The sequence below is a fragment of the Lepidochelys kempii genome, chromosome 6 (genome assembly GCF_965140265.1).
Source record: "Lepidochelys kempii isolate rLepKem1 chromosome 6, rLepKem1.hap2, whole genome shotgun sequence".
NCBI classification, from domain to species: domain Eukaryota; kingdom Metazoa; phylum Chordata; order Testudines; family Cheloniidae; genus Lepidochelys; species Lepidochelys kempii.
In genome coordinates this window covers 69,074,009-69,093,082 of record NC_133261.1, presented here as the reverse complement: position 1 = coordinate 69,093,082, position 19,074 = coordinate 69,074,009, and the positions used below count along the sequence as shown (strand labels likewise).

At 45.8% G+C, this 19,074-nt stretch overlaps 2 protein-coding genes across 14 annotated transcripts in view; one reads left to right on the top strand and one right to left on the bottom strand.

Moving 5' to 3' along the window:
* The window catches only part of NUMB (NUMB endocytic adaptor protein), a 145,689-nt gene extending 140,952 nt beyond the window's left edge, over positions 1-4,737 (top strand). For all 12 annotated transcript variants that reach the window (XM_073348543.1, XM_073348553.1, XM_073348549.1 and 9 more), the window contains one exon: positions 2,817-4,737. In XM_073348543.1, the coding sequence (XP_073204644.1) occupies positions 2,817-3,517 (701 nt within the window). In that variant the 3' untranslated portion in view covers positions 3,518-4,737. The remainder of the gene's footprint in view (positions 1-2,816) is intronic.
* A 1,600-nt stretch (positions 4,738-6,337) lies between these two features.
* Positions 6,338-19,074, bottom strand: part of PAPLN (papilin, proteoglycan like sulfated glycoprotein) — a 73,752-nt gene continuing 61,015 nt past the window's right edge. For both annotated transcript variants that reach the window (XM_073348537.1, XM_073348538.1), the window contains 7 exons: positions 18,267-18,391; positions 15,000-15,138; positions 13,361-13,498; positions 12,562-12,689; positions 11,921-12,029; positions 10,421-10,596; positions 6,338-9,182 (listed from right to left, as the gene is read on the bottom strand). In XM_073348537.1, the coding sequence (XP_073204638.1) occupies positions 9,022-9,182; positions 10,421-10,596; positions 11,921-12,029; positions 12,562-12,689; positions 13,361-13,498; positions 15,000-15,138; positions 18,267-18,391 (976 nt within the window). In that variant the 3' untranslated portion in view covers positions 6,338-9,021. The remainder of the gene's footprint in view (positions 9,183-10,420; positions 10,597-11,920; positions 12,030-12,561; positions 12,690-13,360; positions 13,499-14,999; positions 15,139-18,266; positions 18,392-19,074) is intronic.

The following is a 19,074-nucleotide window of genomic DNA, read 5'->3' as shown; positions in this document are numbered from 1 at the left end:
AGCTCGTGTAATGACAGCAGTAGACTCTTGATCTGTGGATACAGTGTCTCCACTTATTTCTGCCAAAGTCAGAGAGCTCTCTCTGCCTGATTTTAGGTATTAGACAGTTGTTAACTCACTGTTCACAGAGATTCTCTTCTATTTCAGCAAAACACTAAGCAGCATTTGCACTATAGTACTGCCTCCTTGCCTTCCTGGTTTCCCTTTCCTTCATGGTTGGAAAGCTGACATGGGGAGAGGAAGAAGGGGACCAGGGGAACTTGAGAAGGGAAGAAAGGAAGAACTTGGAAGGAGGGAGAAATTATATGGAATCTAAACTGTGTTGAGAAATGAGTTAAAAGTTGAACTGCTAGGAAAAATATACTGAAATCTTGAGAATTGAACATTGCAGAAAAATTAGACAGAGGTTAACAGACTGAATTATGTAGGAAAAGAGTAAGGAAAGAGTGGAGATGAAGGAAGGGAGAGAAGGAAGAACAAAACAAAGGTGTCATAGTAAGTACAGTTTAACTATTTTATTGAATGTTGCAAGTTGTTAAATACACATTCCAAAGGTTTGAGTGTATATATGCAATACAAAGAGTGTGTGTCTTGTCTACTATTTTAAAAATACATTTGCAGTCCCACATTTAGGTAATGGAAAATGAGTACCTTAGGAGGAGCCCTAAAGTGTTCATGAATTCCTAGTCCCATGAGATCCAACCTCCTGTAAAAATCCTAAAATCCATCAGGGCAAGGATATTCAAACAACAACCCCTCCCCCTGAGATCCCTCCACTAAATAATGGAATTTGTAACAAGTTCAGTCTTAGTCACTGTGGGACAGATCATTTTGTCGCTAGGTCACAGATTCCAGTCTGGCCTCAGTTATAATGCTAAAGTTTTATTGCCATCTAAAAACCTTGGCCTATGTACAATTGGTGGTTGGTCTGAGTGGCCGGGATTTCTAATAGGCAGGTTATCAGCACTCTTGTGGGCTGTAAGTAGAAAGACCAAAGCTTAAATTGGCTATGCGACAGAACTACCATCCTTACCCAACTGGGATGGTTCCTCTCAGCTCAGGGCTAATAGGCAGTGGAGAGAACTCATATAGTTGCCTGTCATCTACATGTTCTGTTGATGAATAAGACTTTAGTCTCCAGGGCTTCCAATCAAGCACTATTCACAGTCGCTTAAATAGTTTTGGAAAATGAGGGACAAGAAAGAAGACAAGATAAAGAATAGGAAGTAGAGGAAAGAGATTTTGTGATCCTGCTAATTAAGTAAAAAAACCAAAGATACTGTTGTTACCACCATAGCTTGCTACAGCTTGAATTCGAAGGCCTTGTCTACACTACAAAGTTTTGTTGGTAAAAGCTGCCTTTTGCTGACAAAACAGGGGAGGTGTACACACTACAGAGCTACTTTTGGCAGCAAAAGGAAACCACATTGACAAGAGGCATAGGGCTTTCTGTGGCAAAGTTAAAGTGACAAAGCATCAGTGTAGACACTGCTGTTTGTTTTGTTGACATAACTGGCTTCCACCAGAATCCTACAATGCTTGCCAGGACTGCTTTGCTCACTGTTTTGAACTCTGCTGCCCTGCGGGCATGCCCCTCTCCTCCCTTCCTCCCCCCCATTTCAAAGCTCCGGGAAGTATCTGACAGCTGAGCGTGCTGCTCTGTTTGGGGAACAAAGAGCAAATAATTGGAATGCTCCTGTTCTGTTCTCAGCACTAGGAACACAGGGGCATGCAGACTGCTGCTGGGGGTGGGGAGGGAGGGAGGGACTGTTGTGCTGCTTTGACATTCCTCAGTTCAGAGAGCTCATGGAGCTGGTTGCTGCTCCTGGCAGCTGAGGAGGCTGTGGGAGAACTCGACGGGAATCATAGAACCGCAGGCAGAGTGGGCTGCTTTGGGAGAGACTGCTGTGCTGAGCAGAGCTGGGGGCTGATGCTGATGCGTGGGGGTGGGGTCCCCCTCTCCCTGCCTCAGGATAGGTCTGTCAGCCTGCTGTCTCCCCTGCCCCAGACACACCATTCTCCTTTCCCCCCCTCCCCCCCTTTCAGTTGAAAAGTGGCTGGCAATCTAAAAGGATGCCCCTGGAATGATGGGATTGAGAAACCTGCATCATGTGATGCGGTACCTGCCCCATGAGGCATTGCAAACCCTTCTCAACGCATCCTGCAGCCAGTTGCACAGTGAGATACCTACCCCAGTGCACTGCTCTGTGTCAACATGAGAGCTGCTAGTGTGGACGCACTCGGCCAACACAAGGACCTAGTGTGGACATGCAATAGCGCTTTTAATTAAAGCGGCATAACTTTTGCTGACAAAACTTTGTAATGTAGACAAGGTCTAAGAGTCACCAGGCCTGACTGGCATGTTCAAAAGCTATTTTGCTCTGAACAGGGAAGTCTTAAATTGCCCTTTCCTATGCCAAAGTAGGAGCAAGTAGTAAGGGAAGGTAGTGCTACATTTTCCCGCTTGCCTCTCACCTTCCTCTCCCTCTCCCTCTCCCTCTCGGAAAACCAACCTCAGATCTCTGCTGTAAAAGGATGCTTCAGTGCTGCCAGTGTCCCCTCCTGAATGGAGGTGATGGGAGTGCTAGTGGCAAATTTGTTAGATAAAATCTCTTCTGGAACAAGGGAATTCTTCTCTCTCCCCTTCTTCTTCCTGCTGCTGCAGAGATTGTAGCATCCTCGCAAGCTGTGAGGGTTGAGAGCCTGGGGCTGCATTTGAGTACACATCTTTGGAGCCCTTTGACTAGCTTTGATAAGGAGGTGAACATAGCTGGCAAACTGATGTTTTACTGACTTCCCCATGTTTTTCTTTCCAGGTACTGAATGGAGCACTTCCTCCAGTGCAGCTTCACCAAGTCTCTTCCAGATGACTCACAGACGCACTCCCTCAGAGGCAGACCGCTGGTTGGAAGAAGTATCCAAGACGGTCAGAGCCCAGCAGCCACCACCAGCGGCCCCACAGCCATTCGCACAGCCTCCCCTTGCGGCTTCCAAGCCAGCGCCACCTTTTCCAGTGAACACCTTTGTTGCTCCTCAGCCAGTGCCAGTTGGCGTGGTACCGCCAATGCAGCCAGCATTTATCCCTGCTCAGCCGTTTGCTGTAGCAAATGGAATGGCCTTTTCTGCTCCCAGTGTGCCTGTGGTTGGAATCACTCCTTCTCAGATGGTAGCCAATGTTTTTGGAACTGCAAGTCCCATTCCAGCATCCCATCCCCATCAGTCACCTAGTCTTGTCAAACAGCAGACGTTCCCCCAGTCTGAAACCAACAGTGCTACTGCCAGTCCATTCTTCAAATCTTCTGCTCAGCACAATGGCTCCGCAGCTTTCAATGGCGTTGACAGTAGCAAATGGGCCACTGAGGACAAGCAGTTACAGCCTCCTGCATCTGGCCACCAGGTAGATCCATTTGAAGCACAGTGGGCAGCACTAGAAAGCAAGGCAAAGCAGCGCACTAACCCATCTCCAACTAACCCCTTCTCAAGTGATTTACAGAAGACGTTTGAGATCGAGCTTTAAACATGTATTGTGTGCTAGGATGGAGGGAGCAGAGGACTAGTTCTAATTTGAACATTTTGATAAACTAAAAAGGTCCCTACAAACGAAGAGGGAGCAGTCATGGGAAGGAGAAACCTACGATGGACCTGTTATGCAGTTATTAGACAGGAATCATGGAAACACCCCTTTCTGCCCGCCCTCCCTCCCTCCCTGCTTGGAAAGCTAAATGGCAGAGGAAACCTAAGAGATCCGAGGTGGGGGTTGAGCCCTGAAGCCCATTTGCTGGAATATCAAGAGATCTCACAGGATGAATATCCAATGATCTACCTTTGTCTTTAGGTTCTTTCTACTTTTCTGTGAATTGTGAACATTCCCCTGGAGGAAAGAGGAAGCAAAGTTTTCTAAGGTGGGGAAAGGAGTTGTTGGATGTATTAGGAGAGGGGGGAGTTGTCAACTACCCAGCAAAAGCTGTTTGTGGAAAAAGTTGAGCTTCCATTTTGAGTAACAGAGCGAATATTATATATATAAAGAATAAAATAAAGCCAAAATCTTTATTTTTATGCATTTAGAATATTTTAAATAGTTCTGGCTATTAAAAGCTGTCTGAGTTGTAAGTAATCTTGCCAAAGGTAAAAAGGGGTGGGATGTAAGAAATTGTACATAAGATTGATTTATCACTGATTCTTATTGTAAGTAATATGGGGGAGGGAGGAGATGGGTCCCTAGCTTGTTCTTGTATAAGTTCATTTGTAAGTGGCATATTGCAACAACAATCATGAGTCATGACCAATAAAGTCACTATAGAGTAGTTTTAAATAAAAAAAAATTAAAGAACAGTATTGCCATGGTTTGAAAACCATGGGGAAATTCTATTGTCTTTTTTTAATGGAATCAAACTAAATATTATATTGTATGTATTTTTTCTTTCATGTACTGCTGCAGTTTCCTTGTCTTAATTTTAACACTACTGTGATTTACTGTAGCCATATCTACAATCTGGGGCTACCCAGGAACCCATTTTGTGTTTGCTCCATAGATTCGTTTTTTAACTTTGTTTGTGAAACTTTGTGATTAGGGCTGCAGCTGTTCCAAGTTCTGCCTCTGGTGACTTGTGAAATCCATCTCATTTTAACTTTACTTTTAAACTTTGGCCTTACAAGCAAAAGTAAGTTATATATTTGTACTGATTATGATGATTTATAATCTGCTTTAACAGAAATAAATGTTGGTGGTAGAAACTTGCATTTTGCAAAGTTTTCCTTCTTTCTCCCTCTGCATGCCTTCTTTGTATCCTATGCACTCAGTTCATACCCTTACTTGCCTGAGAAGTCACTTCAGTGCCTGTGTTAAATAAAATATTGATTCTTTCAACAGCTAAATTCCTTTTCTCATATTTTCTACATACTATTAAAACTGGTTACCTAGAGCTCTTGGACCTGATTTTTAAATGTGCTGGGCACCCAAGGTTCTCATTGACTTCATTTGAATGTTTTGAGTATTTTGAAAATCAGACTCATAGCATTTTTCACTGCCTAGTGAGATCCTTAATTTGCATCACTGATTCACATATCAGAGTGAATGTCTCGGGCTCTTATTTGCTTCCAGGGGATGGATACCCTTCTGTTCCATGGCAGTTATGCCCAAAGCTATCAGTCTTGCTGTGTCATGTAACAGAATGGGAAAGAGTAGAGAAGGTGTTTTTCTCTTACCCAGCATAAAGGCATGAAGATCCTGGCAGCCCCTGGAGAAGGCAATCAATCTCTGTTCTTACTGCTCTCCATTTTTCTGTGTATTCCACAAATATGTAAGCTGCTGCCTATGCTATTAAGATAAGTGGTGATGCAATAAGAGAGTTGGTGAATGTGCTTAGATTTCCCTGTGCAGAGAGGCTAAGTATAAAACACAAGCCACTATGTGGCTCATATTTCCCTTTTTAAAAAGTTCATCATTCTGCTGAATCCAGTAATTTGTATCTTGAATGATAAGAGAAGTTTAGTCTCAAATACTAAACCCAGGTAAAGGGAACTTGTGCTTTTATTTTTCCATTGAAATAAATTGGTACTTTCTGTGACTGCTAGAACCTGATGTGTGTCCATAAGACGCACCCTAGGCCATGTTCCTCAAGACTTAGCAAGTGCTACCTTTTTTTAAAAAAAAAAAGTCCGTTTATTGTGTTGTTTTAAAGTTGCATGGCTAAGCACTCAAGTCAGGCAATGCTGAGTTTAAGATTGGCCATGCAACATTAACTCTGCCCCTTGTGTTGTCTAATACCATGAACATACCATTTCTCAAATACAGCGTGACCACTTTTTCTGCAACATCAAATACAAATGCTACCATAAATGTCACTTTTCATTCCTCTTGTAGATAGCCAGTCAAGGGGAATACAACATTCATAGAATCATAGAATATCAGGGTTGGAAGGGACCCCAGAAGGTCATCTAGTCCAACCCCCTGCTCAAAGCAGGACCAATTCCCAGTTAAATCATCCCAGCCAGGGCTTTGTCAAGCCTGACCTTAAAAACCTCTAAGGAAGGAGATTCTACCACCTCCCTAGGTAACGCATTCCAGTGTTTCACCACCCTCTTAGTGAAAAAGTTTTTCCTAATATCCAATCTAAACCTCCCCCACTGCAATTTGAGACCATTACTCCTCGTTCTGTCATCTGCTACCATTGAGAACAGTCTAGAGCCATCCTCTTTGGAACCCCCTTTCAGGTAGTTGAAAGCAGCTATCAAATCCCCCCTCATTCTTCTCTTCTGCAGGCTAAACAATCCCAGCTCCCTCAGCCTCTCCTCATAACTCATGTGTTCCAGTCCCCTAATCATTTTTGTTGCCCTTCGCTGGACTCTCTCCAATTTATCCACATCCTTCTTGAAGTGTGGGGCCCAAAACTGGACACAGTACTCCAGATGAGGCCTCACCAGTGTCGAATAGAGGGGAACGATCACGTCCCTCGATCTGCTCGCTATGCCCCTACTTATTCAGATTTGTCTGATACAGCTACACCTACCATTTGATGTCAGTCCAAGCAGAATATGATCTTCCTGCAGTCCACTAACATTCTTCCCTGAACAGTGAACATATTTTACTTCATGATATTTAGAGACAGCCCAAAAAAGTAAACAACCTGCTAGTTTGGTTACTATACAATTAAAGCTTCAGCAAAATCTCAGAGAATAAAATCGGTAGGGGAAAGGACAGCTTCATTCAGTTTGTAAGGTGGTTGTATGTCTTTTTAAAACTGTGTGAAGTAACGGGTCTATTTAGGAATCCATTTGAAAAATCAAATACCTGGACAGCTGCTTCAAAATATCTATACTGAAACTGGCCATCATCCATCTTTCTACAGTGAAGAGAGAGTATGAGCAACTTAATGTAACTAACTCCACTTCATCAAAACTAGATGGTGACATCAGCTGCTTTAACCAAAAAAAGGCCTTTACTTCAAGTGGAACTTATTACCAATCCTGTGCTGCAGGAGCTGACTATTTACATGAGTGCTACATAATTGTATAACTTAACCAAAGGTTGACTCTTGCTAACATGTTTTAAACATTATACTGTAGAAATTGTTACACTGGTAAATCGTCTTCAGCTCAGCCTGGGGGAAGTGTGGTGACCACTCAGTTTCGGATAAAGTTCTAACTGTGTTTCGTTCGCTTTTCTCTATATGCTTGCTTCCGGGCATTGCAATGGTAAATCAGAAGGGGGCAGGGCTAGCCTCTAGTGGTGTTCTCCTGCTGCTGGTGCTCTGTAGAGAACATGCACAGCCCCCTGAGAGGAATCTTAATATTGAGAGATTTAGGAATTGAATTTCACTAATTTATATTTCTCCACATGGTGACTGCCAACCAGAAAAGTGCTTAACACTCCTGTGTGGCAGGTGGTGTCCCTATTCACTAATGGAGAAACTGAGGCAGAGAAGGGTTAGGATTTGCTTAATGTCACAACAAGGCTAGGAAGAGAATGCAGACTTTAATGCTGCCTTATATAGGAGCAAAGAAAGTCTGTTACAGGAAAGGATGGCTAATTTTGCTTAGTACCCTGCATGGGAGGAGAAAAGGTGATGGGATACGCTACAGTAAAATTTTGCTCAACCTTGTTAAAGAGTAGAAAATAGAGACTTTCCTAGCAGATTATTAGGTTTGTTGACTAGTTTAGACCTCAGCATGTACCCAGCACACATTCACTACAACCCACATGAACTGACCAAAATCCAGTTTTACGCTAGTAAAATGGACTTGGCAACACCATGTGGGGGCAGCTGGCTGGGAGGGAAAAGCAGTGCTTCAGGGCCAAGCCTAGAATCAAAGAGGGAAATACCAAAGGTTGAATAACACTGAGTAGGTTAGGCCTCTACACATGCTGAAATGTAGCGTAGGGGTGTAGCTGACCAACTCACTCAGGCTACAGCAGGCATGTTGGAACAAGGAGATGGTGCTCCATATGTCAGTAGTTCTCTCTAGAGGAAGCTTTATACATAATACACTAGTGTAGGAGGTAATAATTGTTTGGGGATGTTACTGTGTCTTGGCTTGAGCAAGGCACTGCAGTTTTCTTTCACAGTCCTGTGTATACATTTGATGGTGCCACCCTTTGTTGGTCACAGAATGCTGAATGCTTCTGTTCTATTTACAGTGCATGTGGAATTCCTTACCTGTAGTACCACCCTGCTGGAATGACTACCTCCACTGCTCCGAGAGGGTGGGGTCCTAAAGGACATGTAGTCTTGTGGCAGTTAAGTGAGGACAGAGCTCTAAAACACTGGTGAGTCAGTTGGCAGAAAGCAGTCTTTGCGCTAAGCCCCAGCATGGTGCTGGATGAATTAGAAAAGCGGGAATGGTTAAAGCACAGGGACTTGGCCCACCTGAAATGCCCCTGTTGCTGTGATCAGTTAAGCAATATCTGTTTCTTCCCAAAACTTGCCATATTTCAGTGGACGCTGAAATGACCTGTGTCTGGAGTTGTGTTTGAAGTGTGTTAGGATGAAAGAAATAGCCTTCAAGAAACACTGAGGCTGTCATGGGATTAGAACACCATGTTTACATGCAATAGGTTCTGTTGCCCTTCAGTGCCCACAGGCTTTTAGATGGGAACATTCTGCCTCACTGTTCAGGGTATTAGTGGATGGTGGTTGTCTTTCTCCAAGTGGCTCACAGATTTTGTTTTTAGGAAAGCTTTCTCTTGCTTGCATGAAGTGTGTGTCTCCCTCTCTTTCACGCTGCCTGTTAAGCTTCTCTAAAGTAACAGGATTCTTTGGTTCTTAGCATTTCTTCTGTGAATGAAGGCAGGTGTTTGTGTGAAAATAAGGAGCTGTGATGTGTTTAGGACAGTGGAGCTTCTACTGCCTCTGAACAATGGCACTGAGTAGCATTCATATATTGGCAAAACAGCCCACCTGAGTGATGAGCAGAGTGAGGCTCCTAAAATGTGTTTTTTGGAGTAAAAAGGACAAAGTCCCTGCTCCTGTCCAGTAATCTTCCTAGACCGCCATCTCTTAGGAGCTGGGCTAGAGCTGATTCTCATCCCTGGTGGTGAGAAGGGTTGTCCTGGGGTTGGTACTGAGAACAGCTGGCACAGCAGAAGCTGGAGTAATACTCATTAGTGCAGAGCTGGGCCTGTATGATCAGATCACAGTTGGCAAGGTGTGGCTGGTCAACACACTGGGTGGTCAGGTCCACAGCTGCAGCAAAAGAAATAGCAGGAGGAGAATGACAAGTTAAATGGGGGAGGGAGAGGGCATCAGTGCCTGTTTAGTGCTGCACAGTAGTAGCATAATTTCTGACAAACACATTTATATTTCTAAATGAATAATTAGTCAAAACTGCGTTGATCTGCCAGGACCTTCTTTTTCTTTAAACATCATAAGCACCTAGGAGAGAGCATGTTCCTGCCTTCCCCATGCTGACTGTGTAAACAAGTCTTTGCTACCTTCCAGAACTGTTCAGTTGGGCTCTAGAAATCCCAAGTTAGATACCAAAGTAGGTGGCCGGTTTGCTGAGCACCTACAGCTCCCACCAGATGCACAGGGAGTTGTTGGTGCTCAGCACCTGAAAATCAGGCATGTCATTTGTAGGTGCTTGAACATGGATTTAGGAGCCAACTTCTGGTTGCCCAAGTTGAACATTTTGGCATTAATGATTTCAGCCTCCCAGCTCCCTCCTGAAGTTAATCATCTTTGTTTCACAGCTGGGGGAAACCAATGCTCAGGTCTGATGTGAGTTCAGTGTTACATAACAAACTGATGGCAGAGTTTGGAACAGAACCCACAGTCCTGCTGCCCCCCCTTGTGAGGGCAGTTAGTGGGGGGAGAGGTGGGTGATGGGCAGACACAGAATCCTGATTGGAGGGTGTTAGGGAGTCCAGGGCCTGCACCCCTCTTCCTGGGATTCATTGTGACTACCAGCCAGCCACTAAAATGGAAGGTTTATTAGACAATAGGAACACAGTCTAAAACAGAGCTTGTGGGTACAACCAGGACCCCTCAGTCAAGTCCTTCTGGGGGAGCAGGGAGCTTAGACCCCAGCCCTGGGGTTCCCTGCATTCCACCACCCAGCACCAAACTGAAACCAACGCGCCCGCCCCTCCCCCCCCCCCGCCCCCAGCAGGCTCTCCTGCAGCCTTTGTCCACATTCCCAGGCAGGTGTTACCTCCCCCTCCTGGCTCAGGTTACAGGCTCTCAGGTATCCCATCCCCTGTGAAACTCCCCTGCCACATTCCCAGGTCAACACTCCCCCCTCCCTACTGCATCACAGAGGGCTGCAAAGGCAAGTAAACAAATAGCTTTTTCTAGTGTACCCAAACTGTTCTAATCAGTCTCTTTCAAAGTAAATGTAAAACAGGCCTAGAAGTGGAACAATACTGTATTAATGAATCCAGGTGATTGTGGGGGAGAAGAGGGGAAGAACTGGTCTTGCTCACCTTCAGGTCTGCTCTTAATCACTTTCACCTTGGTGCTGGCACTGACAGAGTTGCTGCCCCTGTAGGCATTGCATGTGTAAGATCCCTCGTCATCAGCCTGAGCATTGTTTATAATCAGGCTTCCATCCTGTGACAGGTGGATGTGGTGACCATCCGCTCGCATTGGAACTCCATTCCTGTAGTGGAAAGCCCGTTCTATGATAAGAGTTTGAGGGCCTAAGCTTCCTTGGGCATTTGAACTGACTAATTTTTCAGGTGAATGACAATCTTTGTCATTTCTTCTTTTGAAAGGCAAAGATAAGTAAATCAAGGTTAGCACTTCTGCCATGCCAGGGGCCCTATAATTACAGGTGTATTTAAAGCCTGAATCCACCAAAGTGGGGAAGAGACAGCAGCATGCTCTGTAAAACCACAGCTTCTCTCCAGTATCAAAGGGCATTGAGTGGTTGGCTAGCAGTGATCAGCTGTGCTGCTACCTGCTGCTTGCTATCTATCTCATACTCCTCCAGGCCCCTTCTGACCATGAGACCCAGGCATGTGGCCAGTAAAGGGGGTGGAAGAATGGGGGATTGGCCCCTTTTTCTTCCTCCTTCAAGAAGATAAAAAAACCACACAAGCAGTCTTTTGGAACAGTAGAAAGTCAGATATTGGCTAATGTTTCTCCTGGAATACGCTATACAGGACTGGAGAATAGTAGAATTATGAACTCCGTTACAAAGGAAATTAACCCTTTTCAGTGAACAGGTTTCGTTTTACTCAGACTTTAACACTTTGTTTCTTGTTTTGTAAATTCAAATACCTAATGCTCATAGAAGAAAATCTTTGTTATAGATTCAACAGCCCTGCCCCTTCAATTAAGGTCCAAGACCATTCCCAAGCCACTTCTCTGGGTCCTCCACCAAGAACACCAGCACAATGATACTGTTTTTTGAGCAGAAAAAATACACAAACATTTATTTTATCCAATACACCTTGTAAAGTAGCCCAAAAAAAGGGGGGAGGGGAAATGTTTTTCCCCTTGTAATTGATCTTTAATTCTTCCCTGTCCATAACTGGGGTGGGGGGAGATGGGCACAGGTACGAATGGCTCCTTCTAGTGGAGCTAGGAGAATTCCCTGCCGTTAAAGGGTCTGACAAAAAGCGCTCTCTCAATTCTTCAGCCTCTACTTTTTGCTGAGGTAAATGTCACTATTATCCATCATAGCATCTTCCAGTCTAGCCAGGACCTGAACTTCTCTGCAAGGGGTTCTTAGCTCTAGCATCTGCTTTCTTCCATGGCTCACCAGAGCCCGGCTGTGGTGCAGGATGTACCTGCAGGGGAAGAGTAAGATTAATTGGGGGGGGGGGGTGAGATATTGCAGGAGGCTCAGAGGCTGGTTGGCTGCCCTGTGTTAATATTTCATGCAGGTTCTGCAGCATGCCTAGAGTGGGGGATAAATGACACCATTCAGAGAGGAAAGAGGGACAGGAAATGCTGTTACCAAGGGTTGTACTGCTCACCTTGACCATCTGATGTTCACATTGTTGCCTGTCACCATGCACTGGAGCTGCGCATTCTCTCCCTCCGACACAGTGAGGCTTGGCAGCAGGCCCGAGATCCTCAGCTCTCCTGGGCAGAGGGGAGATCAATAGCAGGAAGACCCTTCTATCCTGTCACTGATGGTAGGGACCATTCCTTCATAAGAAAAGTCTTTCCACAGTGGCTCTAAATGCCCAACCAACACTTGGGCAGGCTCCTGAGCCCTCAGCCAGCTTTGCTCTCCCAGCTGGGCACTAGCATGTGGGACAAGGGTAGAGAAGAGGAATCCCCTTGATTTCTCTTCTGCACCCCTGCTGAAATCTTGTCTACACTAACATCCTTTCAATGAACCACTTGTGGTACAGCTGTCAACCTACAGTCAGCAGCAGCATAATTACACGCTGCAGCTATTCTAGTCACATATGGACTTTACAGCCATTGGGGAAGCAGTAAATATAACTACCCCTTTCTTCTAGCCTAGTCCTGAATGTGACCTGACTAACACACGGTGGGGTCTATAGAGGCCAAATCCATGACTTCAGCTGGGGCACTCTACACCCTTTCCCACTCCCTTCTTTTAATAATCTAAAAATAGAGTGGGGCCTTTTCCTCCTCTTGTTACCTAGAGTCCGAAGTTGGATCTGCCGTTGATCCTGCTCATGGCCGTTCGAAGCAATGCAGGTGAAGAAGCCAGCATCTTCAGAGCCAACGCGACTGATCACCAGGGCACCATCGGACTGCTGCCTGTGCCTGGGGACAAAAGCCACAAATTCCCCTGAGTGTCGGGAGAGGGAGTTTGCAGTCATGGTGTTAGGAGCAGCGCTGCACGTGAGGTCTTAAGCAACGTTTCTGCTAACACCCTCTGGGCAAACATTCAGCAGCAACACAGATTTAAGTGGGCTACGACACCCCTTAGCAATAAGGGGAACTGTGCCACCACATCCGTCAGCCACTCCACAAAAATAGATGCTAGTGCTGTGATCTTCAGAGAACGCTCAGATCCATCCTCTAGGGGAAAGCTATTACAAGGTGACCCCAGTAACTCTTGAAGTTCCCCTTAAATGTTCTTATACCTTGTACCTACCAGGTGAATTTATCCCCTTTCTCTGTGATTTTTTTTTTAAACTAATTTGGTTGATCGAATGACATGTGGCAATCTTGCATATGAACAAATTTCAGCCTCTGGCTCACTGGTGAATTATTCACCACACCTGTTCACTTGAAAATGATGTTCACACCTTAAACTGTGGGCCACACCACCTAAAATCACATGGTATTGTTTCTATTCCCTGATGGGATGGAATAATTGTTATAAACCAGTGCAAGGCCTGCCTCCATCATTAAGGCCTTGATTCTCTCAGGTAGAGAATGCATTATGCACCAGGAGCCCCAGCGTTGTCATCAAAGCCACATGAACTCACCTGGAAGAGGAGACAGGCTGCCCGTCCTTCTGCCACTCGATGGTTAAAGCAGGTGAGGCTTCTACTCCGCAGGGCAGTCTGACTTGCTCCCCAATGTTGGCATCCACCACCGAAGGCTCATTCTTATCCATTATTAATCTGCAATACAGACCCCCACAAGCACAGAGAGATACAGCAACTTCCTAGTTCAGCATTTGCAAATCAATCCAGCTTTGTTGTATTACTGCTTGCTTTGTCCCCCAGAGGAGGGAATGAGGACCTGTGCATTCCCCTCAGAATCTTGATGCTCCAACCCTCTCTCCCTCTGGAAAAAATAGCCTCAGTTTAACCAGGAGCCAGCTGAGTGTGACTTGCTGAAATGCATTGTCTCCACATTAAAGCTTTGGAGAGTGCAGACCTACATACACATCCTCCTAAGCATTCCTTTGGCTGTCGGCCTAGAAATGTCAGGAGGTCACTTTGAGTGATGTTAGGCACTGTTGATCAGGGAACCAAACGAGCTTCACCTGTAAGTGCCTGTCCGTCACACACAACTGAATACATTCATAGGTTTAAAGGCAGGCGGGAATAATTATTACACTGATCACCCTCTACATAGCACCAGCCATAGAACCTCGTCCCCCAAGGAATGTCTGCATCAAGCCCTACCCTGGTGTCCTGTAACAGTACCTAGGGTGACCAGAGGGCAAGTGTGAAAAATTGGGACAGGGGTGGGGGGTAATAGGTGCCTACATAAGAAAAAGCCCCCAAAATCGGGACATCTGGTCACCCTACCAGTAACATATTTGCCTCTTCAGTCTGCATAAAGATCAGGTGATGCAGCCAAACATCCTTTCAGATGGGACTAAATCAGCCCTGTTTTATCCTTTGGGATGGACAAACTAGGCTAGAGTAAAGGGAAAACACCAACTCCCATCCTTGACTCAAAATTAAAACCAAATCCTTCTTGAGCTTCAGAAAAAGTTTAACACCTTCACCTTCTGCCTCCTGCTTGCAGCCAGAGTTGGTCTGAGGGTTTTGGAAGCCCTCAGTGACTGGGGGTTTGGATCTGCAAACTTGAAAGTAGGGAAGGCTCAGGTCCTGGTCCCATTTTATCTGAGCCACCAAAATTGTGTGGTTAAGGTGAATAAAAAGTTTTCCCCCTTCTCTATTTACAGCAGGACCCAGAAGTATCCAAGTACCATATAAGCAGCCGTTCTTGCCTAACGCCCAGCCCAGCCATTGGGAACCAGGCAGGACTAAAAGGCTCACAAGACTCTAGATGAGTGGGGCTGTGTTGGAGCTATGGTGCTGGGCTTTTGTTATTCAATGGGTCTGGTTTGTGCTCGTTTAAAATAGTCCTGTTTTGTTTTCTTTCCTTCTGGCAATGAATTCAGTTGCTAACCAGCGCAGCCCTAGTCATTTAAACCCTTCTCTACTGCCAGGCACCAGGAACCTGGTTGTTATGAATGGACTCTGTGAGGTAAAGAGAGTTTGTCGCTCTCATGTATGGCTGGGACATTTGCTAAACTCCACTTCCACCCACCCACCACCTCCAATTGCCCCCCACAGCAAGAGGGCACCTCTCACCCTGATCTTCCCCACATGGATACCAGGTGGGTGTCATTTGGGCATGCCAGATGACAGTTGCTGGCCTTACCTGTACATGAGTGGCTCGTGTACAGAGGAACCAGATGACTGTACAGTATTAACTCCTCTGGTGAGATCTCTGTGTTGGTGATTCAGACCATGAAGGAGCCGACCTCTAATACCCTCTGTCAGAGGAGATCCACGGTCCTCTATTCAAAATAAAATGCTGTATGTGAATAATACGATCCATCCCCCATGACCTCTTGTGCAAAGATGGTGTGAACTTGGGAGAGTTAAAGCAGCTGCTGAACTGGAGCCAAGACCCTGCAGCATCTGTTCTCTGATTGAGGAGTGCTATAAACCTGCGATTCCTATTAATGGGAGCTACAGCCATGCAGGCAGTGGATATTAGACTCCTTCCTTGCCTGCAGCAGTATCCCTTAGGTAAGGAAGCCTTTTGCCATTACCACAAAAGAATGGCAGAGAGAAGCCGATGTTTCCCATCCCCCTGCAGAGGCATGAGGGCACGCTCTGGAGAGGTGAGGGGAGGCTGTTTAGCCTTCTTTTATTAAGATAGTCATTTTTTTATAATGTACTTTTTAAAAAAAGCATAGTAAATAGTTCACTCTCTGGCAGGCCCATTCTGAGCGAAACTCCAGCATCTCCCACAGGCACCAAGAGTCAAAGTGGAGTTGTCTGTCCCAGCAGAGCATATAACATGATATGGTGTAGGACAGGCAGCCATGGCAGTGATTTCAGACCAAGGCCTGCAGGATTCCCCTTCTTTAGAGCCCTCTCTGCACCCAGTAAAGTGTTAGAGGAGAGAAGATAGCACTCCAGGATGAAAATATATTGAGGCAGCTTGTCCTGCTGGAGCTGTGACTGGCATTTGGCAAGTCACTGCTCCAGTTATGATTGGCACTGCAGCATTTCTCACTGCTGGCATCAGGGCTAACCCTCGGCAGTCACTGCGCTGAGGAAACGTATTGCTGGGATTATGGCTAGCACTCAGCAGGCTGTGGCCACTGCCATGGAAGAAGGTAGCAAGACACTGCAGTGGAGAAAAAAAACTTACCTACCTGTAACTGTTGTTCTTATAGAGGTGTTATAGCCATGTATTCTAACTAGGTGTGCACACACCCAGTGTGCTGGAGCCAGATAATTTTGCCTAGTAGTCCTTGTCATGGGGGGCACACACCTTGCAGCCATACCCCCTCCCCTGGCCATATAAGGGCAGCACTGTCCCAACCCCCTCTGTTCTTTTGCACCAAACATCAGAAGTACAGACTCCGATGCAGAGGGAACAAAAGGTGGGGCATACAATACATGTCTGCATCACACCTCCAAGAACAACAGTTACAGGTAGGTAACCAGTTTGCTTCTTCTTGGAGCAGATGCAGCTATGCAATCTACTCAGGTGAGTTGCAAGCAGTACTCGTAGAAGGTGGGGCTCGGAGTCTGTTTACACAAGGACTGCAAAATTGCTTTCCCAATGTTTGCATCTGATCTGGGCACAGCAGTAATGCCAAAACGGTTTGTAAAAGTATGTACAGAGGATCAAGTGGCAGCCCTGCCCAATCTAGGAATGGCACTTAGCAATGCTGTCAAAGGTGCCTGGGCTCTCGTAGAATGAGCTTGCACCCTTTGAGGTGGTGTAGCTTGGGCTCCTTCGCATGCTGTCATGATACAGGGAATTATACACCTCAAGACTGTTTGTGAAGAGACCACTTGACCCTTCATGTGGTCTGCATGTGACACAAACAAATGAGATGAGGAGCAGAAAGCTTTGGTCCTATCCAGATAAAAAGCTAAACATCGCCTGGCACCCAGTGTGTGAAGATGTTGTTCCTCTGGGGTGGAACGTGGCTAGGGATGAACACTGGTAAATATATAGCTTGTTTCAAATGAAACGGGGAAACCACTTTGGATAAAAACGTAAGGTGTGGCTGCAGGGTTACTCTTCATGGCAAGAGCACCTAAAGTCCCAAAGCATGTAAAGTAGTTGAGGAGCCTTAAAAGAGTGCAGGGTTTTGTCATTTTTTTCTGAAAACAAAACCTGTCCACCACATGGTAATTCCTCAACCATCTGCTGCACATCAGGCTCAATGACTAAATTCTGCAGCCATGAGGCCCTCGTAGTCACAATTGATGCCATAATTCTGGCCATGGCATCTACCACGTCCAGAGCTGACTGCAATGAGGTCTTGGCCACTATACAGCCTTCCACAATGAGTACCATAAACTCTTCCCTAGAGGGTTCTGGCAACTTGTCCTTGAACATAGACATGGCCATCCAATTGACAAAATCATATTTAGAGAGCAACGCCTGCTAGTTCACGATGTGCATTTGCAGGAAAGAGAGGAGATAAATCTTCCTTCCTCCTATTAGTCCATCCTCTTGGACTCTTTGTTCTTAGAGGTAGACTTATACCTCCCCTAGCATGCCCTGTCATTTGCTTCAGTTACCACCAGAGAGTTAGGAATCAGGTGGGAGTGGAAACCCTCAAAATCCTGCATGGGAATGAAGTCCTGCTTCTCCAAATGCTTCACTGTGGGAGGCAACAGAGTGCCTTTGCAGGCTTCAGAAGAGCCCCATTTATTGGGATGCTTACTCTCCCTGGATCTGATGATTGGAGAATATCCAGCAGCTTATACCATATTCTCCTGCAGGAATTCTGCCTGGATACCTAGGGTAGTGGCCACACACCTCAGGAAGTCCTGATCTGCTTTAAAATCATCTGTAAAATGGCCCTCCCACATGATGGACAATGCTTGAACCCTGGTGACGGCAGCCAACTACTCCAATTATTATTACACTAACACTAAACTTAAGTTACTACTACATACAAGAAAAAGTCTCTCAGACCGAGACCAAGAGCGCGAGGTGAAAAACACCACATAAGAATGGCCATACTGGGTCAGACCAATGGTCCATCTAGCCCAGTATCCTGCCTTCCGACAGTGGCCAATGCCAGGTGCTTCAGAGGGAATGTACGGACCAGGCAATTATCAAGTGATGATGGAGCTCCAATTTTAGCCACGGGTCATGAGAAGAAACTGAGGGGGCTGGGGTGGTGCTGCCCTTATATGGCCAGAGGTGGGGCTAGGAGAGCAGGGCGCGAGTGCAGTTCCTGTGAGTATTGCTAGGCAAAGTTCTCCAATGCCAGTGCACTGGGCATACACACACCTCCGCAGAATACACAGCTACGTCTACTCAAAGAAGTTCCATTACAAGTTGCCTCTGCAACTGACTTTAATTGTTCCTGTTACCAATGACTCTTAAAAAGGGACAGAGAAGAATTAATATTCTGGTTTTAAATGGAAGATAATGAGTCACCTTTGATCCTTAGCTGAATCTGTCGGCTCTCCATCTTCCCATTTGAAGTTATGCATGTGTACATCCCAGCATCCTCAGCCCTGACACGGCTGATCACCAAAGAACTGTCAGACTGGTAGGCATGCCTACAGATGGAACACATGCTGTTACGTATGAGAACCTGGCTGTGGGTGCTGATTGTCCAAAGCCACATTCTGATGGGCCAATTGGGCCTGCTTATGTCACAGCTGCAGTGACCTCTCTGTGGTGAATGGCTGGGTCCTCATCACTGGAATACAAAACTCCCCAGGTTATTGAATGGGTGAGAGGAGGGGAGACAGCTGTCAAAAGAGGAAACTGAGATGGGGAAACAAAGGGGGGGGAGGAGACACTGTGACCGTTTTAAATTGTCCCCTCCCCTGAAGTCCCGAGCTGCTCTTTCAGCCATAGTGTGTGGCCCTCCAGTGTAAAACAAAACTGGGAACTGTTCAATATTCCCACCTTAGTTTTTACAATAGAAAGTGACTGCTGGGCAACACACTGCCACAAGAGACCTCCTAGAAAACCCTGTAAAGCTGAAATTTAAGAAGGGTTTCTCTCCAAGGTTAAATTTTAAATGGGATGAGCCGCAATCAGATAGCATTAAGGCTCCCCAAGACATACATGGTTGGCTATTAATGCACTTCCTGGGCAACTCTACCATCTTCCAACAACACTGAAAAGGACTTCGCACTCAAAACTCACTTGTGTAACCACTTGTGAACTGGGTGTTGTTGCTGAAAGTTGGTGAAGTGATAATCCATAAGTGTTCAGCTGCACCACATTGAAC